At 46.7% G+C, this 13,046-nt stretch overlaps 1 protein-coding gene across 1 annotated transcript; it reads left to right on the top strand.

The window, feature by feature from the left end:
- The first annotated feature begins 1,172 nt into the window (after positions 1-1,172).
- On the top strand, positions 1,173-12,614 carry LOC115205939 (bone morphogenetic protein 2-like). The gene is given in 4 exon segments (XM_029772388.1): positions 1,173-1,782; positions 8,855-9,207; positions 9,880-10,265; positions 10,267-12,614. Coding segments are annotated over 3 exon segments (1,419 nt in total). The 5' UTR covers positions 1,173-1,782; positions 8,855-8,861; the 3' UTR covers positions 10,954-12,614.
- The last annotated feature ends 432 nt before the right edge of the window (positions 12,615-13,046 follow it).

Raw genomic sequence — 13,046 nt, 5'->3', positions numbered from 1 at the left:
CTGAAGGGTCCATATGTAGCAGATGGGAGTCTGTGAAACTCACTCCTCAGCTTGAACTATCCCCACTTACGCTGCCGAATAGCTAGCTTTTCGGTGGCGTAATTGGGTAAGACACTTAAGGACGGTGGTCACGTGTTTGCAAGGCAGAGGTACTGGGTTTGAGCCTCGGTAAGAGCTGAATCAGGAGGAAGTGGTACTCGCTAAGCAAGCAAAGTGACGTCCTTTACACATACATTAGCCTACTCCCTGACAGACTGGACAGGATAATGTTATGGTCACACCAAACATGTAACAGCATGTGTTGCTTCCTAGTGGCCTCTTATTTGGTTAGAATGTCCTCACGAATCCATAGGTACAATGAAAAATACTGCTGTGAAATATACTGTAAATAATTACAGTGTAATTGTTCAGATGACGCAGATAACTGTCCTGTAAATTGTCAGAGCCCACAGATGGGAAGGCGTGTGTGTTGTCCCTCTGGCCCAGAGTAATTCATCAGACTGGGTGAATTGATGGGAGTTGGGGTTGTGTGTGTGTGTGTGTGTGTTTGGGTGGGGGAGGGGCAGACGGACGGGAAATAAAGTGATTCTCCAGATGAAATCTAATATGTGAGACGATACATCCTAAAGAGACGTTTCCTCATAGCCCTGCCCGATGAATACCAATTTGGTGGCCGCCGCTGGAAGGACGATTGCACCTTGCTTGAACAATGCAGTGGAGAATTACAATGTACCTTTTTTTGGGCTCGTTCCATCCAATCACATCCCCCAAATTGTAGTGACTTTATCCTCCCTTATGAGTCATCCATTCATGCCTTGGTCTGGTAAGAGAATATGTTTGGTCTTATTCAGTAACATAGTCATGAATTGATAATGGAGATTGTATTTTCTGTGAACATGTCAGCATGTTAGCTGATAATGAAAATGGTGTCAATGAAAATCAGTGGGTGAGTTTGTAATAATGGAAAATAAAATAATTTGCCAGTCCACCCTGACCTTATCTCTAACTGTGTGTGTGTGTGTGCGTGTGCGTGTGCGTGTGTGTTTGTGTTTGTGTTTGATGGTAGTGGGGGTGGTCTGACTTAGTGACATCACAATCAGGGAGGATCCAAATGACCAGGAAAGTCAATTAGAGTTAAACTGAGTTTACCAGCTGGACTCTCGGTATAGCATAAGAGAGAGGGAGAGAGAGGAAAAAGGGGAGGAGAGACAAATAGAGAATGAGAGACAGTTAAAGAGAGGAAGGGAGACACATTTAGGAAACTGAGGACAAGAGGGCATTTTTTTTTGCCAGTTACAGAAAACTCTCCAGACTTATTTTTCTTGTGCAGGTCCATACAGTAGATATATTGCATGTCTATCTATCTCTCTGTGTCTGAGCAGAGGTGGAAGTGTCGGCGACAGAGAGAGGGAGTTGTCTGTTTGAAGAGGTCAGGCAGGCAGGGGAAAGCCGGTGGATATTTTTTAAGAGGCCGCTTATCTGAAACTGACAACAGGATGAGAGGGTGAGTGAGAGGGGAAAGCCCAGCAGTACAGGGAGAGAACCATGGAGAGTACAGCATCCTCATCCACAGCCCACTCACAGAGGAGACACAGACACAGGCTAACCTAAGAGAGACAAACATAGATAGAGAGAGAAAGAGGGAGAAGGAAAGAGACAGGAAGAGAGGTAAAGAGTTTACTTTGTCCATTCTGTCCAACGGAGAGGGAGCGAGAGACGACGGTTCGTAACACTGGAGCTCAAGGATAAACCATGGACTCTGCACACCTACCACGCCTGGACGTGAGTACAGACACACTCTCTCTCACAACACACACAAACACACACATATACATGTATGCCAAGCCAACTCTGCCTGGCCACGGGAACTTCACTGCTCAAACCATTAGCCACTCTAGGGAGAACATGCTCACATACACGCAGATGCTGGCATACTGTGTTGCTCGCAATCAAACGCATATAAGCGAGGGTCCAAGAATAATGTCACTATTATGTTTTCAGAAGACCTTACTTACTTCTCTGTAGGGGTGTAAAGGCATGAACTATTCCTCAGTGTTGATGGTAAACACAGGTTTCATGTGAACCAGTGCTGTTTTTGTCTTTTCCACCTCTGTCTGTGTCAACAGGACGTGTGAAGTATTTGACGTGTCTGATGTCACGTGTCGTGCATGTCACTGTTTCCACCAATGCTTCTGCCTCTGCAAGCCTCCTGTTAACTACAACCCAGCCTCCCGGTGTCTGTCGCTTAACTCCCGGACTCTCCGGTCATCCGAACATAGCTCTGAGTGAAACGTGTGGATCACAGCGAGAAATGGCGTGAACACTGAGGCATGCGGTTGTGAATGTCCTAGTTGAAATAGATGAAGATATACAAGAGCTGAAAAGCTTCCAGTGACTTATAGTTCTGGTTGAAATAGATGGAGGTAAAGGGTGACCTGTTGATGTCCTGCACTGTATGTGCTAGTTAGAGTCTTTTAAGAATGTACCTGGGAATGAAAGTCCTGGCAGTGGTGACTACTGTACATTGTGTATCTGGCTAAATGTCTTTCCTAGGGTACAGGTAGCTAACGTTCCAAATCAAATGTCTTTCCTAGGGTACAGGTAGCTAACGTTCCAAATCAAATGTCTTTCCTAGGGTACAGGTAGCTAACGTTCCAAATCAAATGTCTTTCCTAGGGTACAGGTAGCTAACGTTCCAAATCAAATGTCTTTCCTAGGGTACAGGTAGCTAACGTTCCAAATCAAATGTCTTTCCTAGGGTACAGGTAGCTAACGTTCCAAATCAAATGTCTTTTGTCACATGCTTCGTAACCAACAGGTGTAGACTAACAGTGAAATGCTGACTTACGGCTCCTTTTTTAACAATGCAGAGTTAAAGATAAACATAATAAATTTAAAAAAAGAATAAAAATAGTGAGATGAGGAATAAAACACACTGAATAATGAATATAAATAACATGGGTATATGCAGTGGGTTGCCAGTATTGATTCGATGTGTAGGGGTACGAGGTAATTGAGGTAGATATGTACATATAGGTAGGGGTAAAGTGACTAGGCAACAGGATAGCTAGACAGTAGTAGCAGCGTATATGGTGAGTGTGAAAGTGTGTGTGTGTGGTGTCAGTATGCAGGTGTGCGCGTTTTATATGCGTGTGGGCGTCTGTAGTGTGTATGTCAAATCAAATCAAATGTTATTGGTCACATACACATATTTAGCAGACGTGATTGCTGGTGTAGCAAAATGCTTGTATATATGTAGGTGTGTGTTGGGGTGTATGTATGTGTTAGTGTGTGGGCAGAGTTCAGTGTGTGAACATAGTCAGTGCACGAGAGTTAGTGCAAGAAAGGTCAATGAAGGTAGTCCGGGTAACCATTTCTTTAGCAGGTCTTATGGGTTGGGGGTAGAAGCTGTTCAGGGTCCTGTTGGTTCCAGACTGATACTGCTTGCCATGCGGTAGCAGAGAGAACAGCCTATGGCTTGGGTGGCTGGAGTCTGACAATTTTCTGGGCCTTCCTCTGAAACTGCCTGGTATAGAGGTGCTGGATGGCAGGAAGCTCGACCCATTGATGTACTGGGCCATACACACCACCCTCTGTAGGGCCTTGCGGTCGGGTGCCTTGCAGTTGCAGTTTCTAGTGATGTTGTGAGAGTCTTGGTTGATTCCCCAGTAGCTGGAAAGTGTAATCTCAACCCTGGCAGCAGACACTGCATTCTCCTTCGTGTGTGTGTGTGTGTCCAAGCATCTGACATTTTTTGCGATTGTATGTGTGTGTGTGTGTGTGCGCGTGTGTCCAAGCATTTTACATTTTTTGCGATTGTGTGTGTGTGTGTGTGTGTGTGTCTGTGTGTGTGTGTGTGATGCATGTGCAGCGCTATGCATAAAAACATTCTTATCGATTGGCTTTTGTCCATCATATGCTTTCACATACACACACAACACACATATTTGTACCTCCTGGCTTGTATTTCCATGTACGTGTTTGCACTCTGCCTGCGTGGTGCATACGCGTGGAGCCATGCATCATGGGCAGTAATTACCATAAAGGTTTGTTGAGGAAGGCGAGTGGCGGGCTGAAGTCTGGGCTGCCCGTGTCATTAGCCTCTTAATCGCCCAAGTTGGGATAAATTATAATACACTAATAAAACCCCACAGCAGGCAACCAGGAATATTATTCTAATGATTTCAACTGTCATGCTTCGAACAATGTCACTCTTACCTCCAGCCTGATACATGAAATCATAAAGCAGTGAATGCGGTAGTCGTTAGAGAGATCTGCCGCGTGCTAGCGATGGATAGAGAGGTGTGAGGAACATTCCAGATGCATTAGGTGTAGGTTTCAGGTGATTTTGAGAATGGTCCACAGAGATGCGGGTTGAGCAAGTTTGAAAAAACAACGTTCTTGGGATGTGTGTTTGTGAGCTTGTACAAAAGCTGAAGAACATAAGCACATCCAGGTACTTTCCGAAAGGTGCTGGAGTTGTTGGCAAACTCATGGAAAAGAGAAAAGAAAATGCAGTACACTGCTGCTCATGCAATATTTATTCATTTTAATATTTTTTTCTAGGCAAGTCAGTTAAGAACAAACTCTTATTTTCAATGACGGCCTAGGAACAGTGGGTTAACTGCCTTGTTCAGGGACAGGACGACAGATTTGTACCTTGTCAGCTCGGGATTTGAACTTGCAACCTTTCGGTTACTAGTCCAACGCTCTAACCACTAGGCTACGCTGCCGCTTCATAACAACGTTTCGACTGTTAGGTCCTCATCAAGCATCCATATCCCAGGTGGGGGTGGAAGGTCCTATATATAGTGGCAGTACTTAGTGACATCACTTCAATCAGGGGGGAAGAAACACAATAATTTGGACATTTTGAAACTATAAAAACAGTTTCAAGTCAAACTCCTGGTTAAGTCCAAGAGGAGACAGTGTGTTGAGCCTGTGGATCCAGGCCATGAGCAGCAGTGTGTTTGTGAGCTTGCACATGTCTGTGTGTGTGTGAGTATAAGATTTCCAAGACATACAGTAATTATGACATGGGCAGAGAGTCTGTGTGTATGTGTGTGTTAGAGAGCAAGGGAGGGAGGGAGAGAAGGAATCTGGGTAGAGAAAAACGGGAAGAACAACAGGAAGGGAAAGTGGAGGGACCAGGCGTAACACGAAGACAGCGGCCGCGGATAAATCAGCCAGCTGCGGTGACACTGGGCCCTCTCGCCCGACAACACTCAGCAGCACTCTTCCGCAAAAACACCATTCATTTAGAGGGCTTAGGAAAAAGACCAACACAAGAGAGAGAGGGGTAGATAAATAAAGATAGGGAGAGAAAGAAAAATAGAGATTGGGAAAGAGAGAGACATGCAGATAAAGAAGAACGGGGAGACAGGGAACACAGAGGGGGGGCAGGGGAAGAGATATGGAAAAGGACAAGTGGTGATAGAGAGACAGAGTCAAAGAGAGAGAAGGGGGATATATCTCTGTATATCTTCCCTTCTCTCTCTTTATTCAGAGGGACTAAGAAAGAGGGACTAAGAAAAGGAGGGACTAAGAAAAGGAGAGACTAAAAGAGAGAGGGGGAAAGCGATATACTTATGTTGGTCTGTTTTGATCTGTGAGTTCAGAGGAACAGCGGGCAGACCGCCCTGCCTGATTACCGCCCATCTCTCGTCTGCGTGCGCCTGGGGTCACGCTACTGTCTGCTCTGGGTCAAACACCATCTAATATGTCTGAGAGCACCACCTCACCCCTCACCTCCCCTGGAACACTCGATTAGTCCCATTTCAGCGGAGAGAGAGAGGGGGGGATGGAAGGAAAGCAATCGCAGGATGAATGGAGGGGGGGGGGTCGACGGAGAGGATGGCAGATAAAGAGGCCAAATGAAGTTTAGGAGCTTTTCTCCCCGCTTAGATTAGCTGGAGAAACACAGGGAGATGGGTGGACGTACTCCTCTCGATGGATGTACGGCAGGGTGTCCTCTGACCCCCCCCCCCCCCCCAACCACCACCTTCACCCTCCTCCCACTTCTGAAACAAACCTTTGAACCTTCATTAAGGGGGTGGGGGGAGGGAGGGGTATCCTTCATCTAGTTGACGAACCACAGGACGCCATGGGAAAGGGTGTACAGTCATCCTCTAATTCTCCTGTAGTGTTGCCTCAGGTGGAGAAGCATGGGGTGGAGAGACATTACTTGGGGTGGTGGGGCTGACTGAGCTAATGGGTAGTGAACAGAGTCCCACGCTCACAGCTTATTTTCCCAGGGTATTGCTGTGTCTGTTCTCGCGTGCACACGCACACACACACACACACACACACACACACACCCTGTGACCTCCTTGTAAAACTTTACTCTGACACTATGGCATGATTCGCTGTGATTACGGTGCAGTTATGTGTTCGTTGTGCCATAAAAGCCTCAGTTATCCTGCTATGTTGGACTTAATCAATCCTCAGCTCAGTACAGGGATGTGATAGGCAAGGAGAGTTAAGATAAGAATGAGAGCTTCGCTCTCGTCTGTAGGGAAAAACAGGACGTTGAGTTCTATTTCGTTTACATTCACTGAGACGCATCTTTTCTTCTTAGAGTAATGATGACACCTCTCATTTATTTAGCTGTAGGAAGTAGGATGATGGTAAAGCAGACAGGTTGGGAGAAGAAAAGTCACGGCCCAGCCCAGGTCTCAGTCTCTACAAGAGTCTACTAGCTTTGAATGCCTCAAACCAAATCTAGGGTCAGCTTACCCTCTTGCTAACGGCAAACTGACCTTCTCGTTAAGTGTCCGGGGCCAACTTCATCCTACTTTGAACAATAGACAGGTCAGACACCACTACCCTGACCCCTGACCTTCTGACTTCAGAGGGCACAAGGCCATTAAGGCCTATAGTTTCTAATTAGTCACTCAATCATTAACACCTGTACTACAGAGACATGGGGTGGTAACCTGGCTGGCTGGGGCATTAATGCTATGACCTCCAGCACTGGGCCTTTTCCTGCTCAACAGATAGGCCAGTTAGCAACTATGGTTTCAAGTATTTGGTTGAAGTTACTGTGGTCCATTCAGAAAATACGCTCTGGAGAGTAAATTAGAGCAATAGAGATAAAGTACAGTAGCTACACTAGTTATTATTCTCCATTAAAGTCAACTAACTTTAGCTAATTTATGATCTTAGCAGTACTACTATTAAAGCTGTCCTAAATCACACAGACACACACACACACAGAATATAGTCTCTGCTTAATCACTCGTATCCCCATGTGCTTGAGTTTCCTAGGAGATGGGGCCTTGGCAACACATAGCAATAAATTAACATTAAGGAAAACAAAGTGGTGCTGTTTTTACAGCCATGTGTATCCAGCAAACAACTTCACATGGACTCCAGCAGTACATTTCTTGATATCGCACCAGTATTACATCATAATAGCCTGATGAACAGTGTGTGAATTACAGGGGGCTTTGGGGGGGGGGGTTCTAATTGAGCCATTCTCCTAATGGTTTAAAATGCAAGTTTGTACTGCTACAGTGGTAAATATGAAAATATTTAAAAAGTTTATTCCAAATTAAACAAACACCCCCACCTCTCTCTCATGGTTTAAGGCCAGTGACAGTTGATTCAGGTTCTTTTAATCGCATTCATCTCTCTCCTCAGCCGGAATTCCTCTCTCTCTGCCTTGAGCTTTCGCTAGAAAACTTGCAGCGTCGTATCGACTGGGCCCAGCCCACTAGCGACCTTGCAACATTATCAACCGGGTCCAGTCCGCTAGCCGAACTTCCATAATTGTTTCAACCGGGTCCTCACAGTTTCCTGTGCCAGTGCACTCGGGACAGACAGACAGAGCTGTAATGTGTCCCGTATTTCAGCCCCTTCTTCAGATGTCCAGACTTTTCTTTTGCCAAAAACATGTACATTTGTCAGCAAGACTCATCTATTAGACCTCGGGTTAAGACCCAGATGCAGACAGTTCAAAGTAACAAAAGTTTTTTTTACAAAAACAGGGGGCAGGCAAACGACAGGTCAAGGGCAGGCAGAGGTCAGTAGTCCAGGGCAGAGTCAGAAAGGTACAGAATGGCAGGTTCAGGGGCAGGGCAGGGAAAATGGTCAAAACTGGGAAAACTAGAAAGAAAAACAGGAGTACGTGAAAAATGCTGGAAGGCTTGACAAGACGAACTGGCACTAGACAAACAGAAAACACAGGTATAAATGCACAGTGGCTAATGGGCGACACCTGGAGGGGGGTGGAGACAAGCACAAGACAGGTGAAACAGATCAGGGTGTGACAGCATCTATTCATTCAGGCTACAAGAGTTTCATTCTAATGGCAATCGTCCAATGTCATAAAACATTTTGATGTTTTGTAACAGATGTCTCTTTCCATTCATCAAATGGGAGATGCACTGTCTGGATGCTGGACTTATTCTGGAGAGGATGAACATGCGCAGGTAGCCTACTTTTTTTAAGTGACTTGTTTGGCAATCAGATGAAAACATCACGACTGGTTGTGTTCAAGCCACATTAAAAGGTAATACATGTTTATTGTCTCAATGTCACGGTACGATTCATACTCTGCTGACGAGGAATTAGTATGGTGGGGACTGGGAGAGGAGAAAACAAGCTGATGATATAGTGGTAGTAGTTTCTCTCATAAGGTTTAAGTTGTGAGTAGTGGTATTTAACCCCCCCAACTCCAATTTACTGAAAGACATTAAACATGTGGTATATGAATCTCAATGAACACTTGTGACTTTAAAGGGCACCACTGGAAGCGTCAAAAAGTGACAGACTTAAGCATTCCGTTTCCTCCTCTCCCTGAAATAAACCCTAACTTAACTCCTCTCCTCACCTTCTCCTCCCCCTCATCTAGATCCACCATGTTCCCTGCTAAACTCTTGGTCCTGATGGTCCTACTGCTACCTCAAGCTTTGTCTGGTCGCCAGGGCTTTGCCACCGAGCCCGATGGCAGTGTGCCGTCGTTGTCACCGTTATCACCCACCCCCCTGGAGCCCAGCCTGGCCCAGACAATCCAGAACCTGTTGCTGAGCCGCCTGGGCCTGCAGTCCCACCCCAACCCCCGGCCAGGTGCGCCCATCCCCCAGTACATACTGGACCTCTATCGCTTCCACTCCCAGCAGTACCACCTAGTCCAGGATCCACACTTCAGCTACCCCAGCCAGCATGTCCAGGAGGCCAACACCGTACGCAGCTTCCACCACACAGGTAACAATACACATAGGCTCATATCCAAAAAGCACCTCCGAGTAAGAGTGCTGATCTAGGATTAGTTTTGCCTTTTAGATTATAATGAATAAGATCATATGGACAGATCCTCGATCAGCACTCCTAATCTGAGCCAGTTTGTGGATAGTTTGCAAAGCTGTTCTACGTTGTCCTGCCACCATTTGGTTTCAGTTCCACAATACGTTTTTAATGGACACTGTTCTACACATTCCATTTGTAGTTTCAATCAGGGTTAGATGGCATTGATGACGACAGGGCTGTGATACCCAGTCTCTTTCTGTTATGACTCCACCTTAGCAGTTAGTAGGCTCCAAATCCAGACCATCTATTTTCCATTTGATAACATGGATGTTTCCATAACACTCACAAGCTAACCAGCAACAAGTGGAGGTCCTATTCTGATGCTAGTGTGTGCAAAGAAAAGCTTATCTAACTGTTTATGGTACTGAATGTGTCTGACATTTAAGTTAAGGGTTGACAGGTCAATTTACATTGTATTTGACATTGTAATCTCACAATGTTTGATTTAGAAAATCCTACAAGAGAGACCTCCAAGGAACTGTGGAGGACATCAATTTTGTTTTACAAAAGGAACCTTCTTTGACCTATCTTAACCTCTCTCTCTCTTTCTCTCTCCCTCCTCTATCTCAGAGTCTACCAGCCCCAAACTCCCCCTTGAAAAGAGGCTGACCACCGTGAGCAACAACAAGGTCCCCATCTCCTTCAACGTGTCCTCCATCCCCCAGGATGAGCGTGTGGTTTCTGCCGAGCTGCGTTTCTTCCGGGGTGGTGGGGCTAGCCTAGGCCCCGGGGCCCACAAGGTCAGCCTGTTCCTCGATGGAGGCACTGGGGACTCTGAGTCTGAGCCCACTCTGCTGGAGTCACGGCTCCTCACAGGGGCCCCCAGCACTAAGCCAGCTGGCTCCTGGGAGGCCTTCAGCCTCAGCACTGAACTCTTCGTAGGGGTCCACGCTCAGACCGGCAGCCTAGCCTTCCTCCTTGAGGTGACCCCTCTGGGTAACACCACCCTCCTCACCCCCCCCTGACCATGATGCTCTACCACTCTCCACTGGGGAGGAAGGGCGCAGAGAGGGACACCTGAGGGTGCGCAGGTCTCTGGGACAGGACGAGCACAGCTGGGCACGGGAGAGACCCCTGCTGGTTACTTACAGCCATGATGGGCACGGGGAGCCACTAGCCGCCCATGGCCGGAGAACCTCTGACACCGCCCAGAGGATGAGGGGGAGGAAGCGGGCCAGAGAAAGGGGCAGGAGCAACAGCAGGGACCGGGAAAGGGACAGAGACAAGGACAGGGACTGGAGCGCCAGCCCTGGCTGGGGCGGCAGCTGGAACGAGGGTGGAAGGGTGAAGCGCAATGGTGGCCGGGCAGCGAAACTGAATCGTCTGTCCCGCGCCCGCTGCCGCCGCCACCCGCTCTACGTGGACTTCAAAGACGTGGGCTGGAACAAGTGGATCGTGGCGCCTAGTGGCTACGACGCCTTCTTCTGCCTGGGGGAGTGCCGCTTCCCACTCACCCACCACATGAACTCATCCAGCCACGCCATGGTGCAGACGCTGGTGAACTCGGTGAACGGAGCCGTGCCGCGGGCCTGCTGTGTACCCACCGCTCTCAGCCCCATCGCCATGCTCTACCTGGACCCGCAGGACCGCGTGGTGCTCAAAAACTACCAGGACATGGTGGTGGAGGGCTGTGGATGCCGGTAACGGAAAACAAAAGAGAGGGAGGGAGGGAGGAGAGCAAGGGAAGGAGAGATTGATTAGCTAGGGAAAGAGGACAAGGACAGAACCCAGACCAGCAGGACCATGTGAGGCAAGAATACCTGGACCTTCTGGTGGAGGGATGAAAATTCTAGTAGCAGGGGGAACAGGACAGATGGAGGAGGGAGGAAGGGAAGAGACAGGAATGTAGAACCCAATCCAGCAGGACCAAGTAGTTTCTAAGAAGTATAGGTGTTGGAGGGCCACAGCTGTCAGTAGTGGAAATAAAGAGAGGATAGGGAGAGAGAGAGAGGAAAACCAGAGACAGAGGGGCCCCTTAGAACACAGTGCAGTGCTTCAGAACTACCACATAGTGAGAGAGAAAAGAGACAGAGAGAAACACGAAGCAGTCTTCCACATCCCAGTAGGGGTAGAGGATGCTGCTGACAGACGAGAGAAACGACAGCCAGGAGTAGAGGAGAGAATCCTCCCATTAGCCCCACCTCTTCTCCTTCTATAGAACTCCTGGGCTTGTTCAATGCTCACTCGCCAGCCGTGTCTGTAATGCGTCTGTGTCTGTGTCTCTCTGTGCTCAGTGTGTCGCTCACATCCTCATTGCAACATCAATCTGTAAAGGAGATGCACTCGACCAGTGGAGTGGAAGACCAAGGGGACTGGCAAGAGATGAAGATATCAGTGCCAGAGTTTACTATCTATACGGTGGACATTATCAAGCGTAACCTATAGTACAGAGAAAGCCGTCATGTGGCCCATATGAGGAGGATGAAACATATAACCTTTGCATCAGTAACACCATCCTTAAACTAACTCATCTAACATATCTGGGCCAATGGACAGCTACTGATCTCTCATCAAGAGAGACATTGACAGACACTCCTCATAGACTGAATGGATGTGGACTTCTCAGATAGACACACAGACAGACAAATTGTCCGCGCCAAGCATTCCGTCATGAGATATTTAAAACCACAACAATAATACGGAGGAATTATTATGCTATTGTTTGAATGTACTACTATCATTATTATTTAAAAGATACATTTTTTGTACATTTCCTTTGCAGAGATTAAGAAAAAAAATCTGAAAACTTGTCATCAAAGTAATTACATTAAATCTAACTTAAAAGTCATATTAGGTATTTAAATAGCAACCACATACTGTGTATTTAACCTTGAAAATATTTAAGATATCTGCTCTCTACAAAGCCACATTTACAGTACCGTAATACACCTAAAACTGGAGCCTGCAGTCCTTATAGTAGCTTTGGTACAGCAAGTTATGGTGGCGTTTGGTGTACTACACATGATGGAGTAGTCATAAGCTCAAGAAATACCACATATCAAGGCTCTGTGTATTGCAATCTACTGAATCGTGTAACAACACAATGTCATCATCACCACAGATGTCTTTTCTAGCAGAGTGCATGTTTAAAAAAATAAAATAAAAAAAAGAACAGCTAACGTTAAAGCAGTTGATTTCTAGTGCCTTTTCGGGGCTTTGCAGGTGTTTTTGAGTATTTTGAGCATCTTTTCCAGTCATTTGCTTTTCCCTCTATTTAAATGGAAGCGTTTAAACAACAGTCTGTAAAATGTTTGACATTGTCTGAAGACGTGGTGATACCTGTAATAAACAGAGACAAAGCAGCACCTCTGTCACGTGATTGAGTTTTTCAAATCAACCACATTTCCTTGCTGTTGTTCCTCTGCTAGTGTTCTGAAGACATATTGCTCTGAGCCTATGCACAAGGACAAAGGGAGAGCAGAGGGAGACTGTCAAATCCTCCCATTGGTCATACTCTTTCAATCACAAATTGCCTCATAGATTGACAATCGAGCTAACATTATCCATGATCAGAAAGGAGGAAGGAAGCCAGTGCTCCCTTGGGGAACCCAGAACAAACCAGATTTGGCTATAGGCCTCGAGTACCTATATAGTCCCACTAACACACACAGGCCTGGGATAGAAGTGCATGAGGAGAATGCTATACATGGGGCAGATCTCTTACTGGCAAAACCACTGCACCATCTTATCAATTCACACCCGGCCTATGATGCAGCCCACATATGTTTCTGATCCCC

The sequence above is a fragment of the Salmo trutta genome, chromosome 13 (genome assembly GCF_901001165.1).
Source record: "Salmo trutta chromosome 13, fSalTru1.1, whole genome shotgun sequence".
NCBI lineage: Eukaryota > Metazoa > Chordata > Actinopteri > Salmoniformes > Salmonidae > Salmo > Salmo trutta.
The sequence above is the reverse complement of the archived record's forward strand: the minus strand, read 5'-3'. Positions and strand labels throughout refer to the sequence as shown.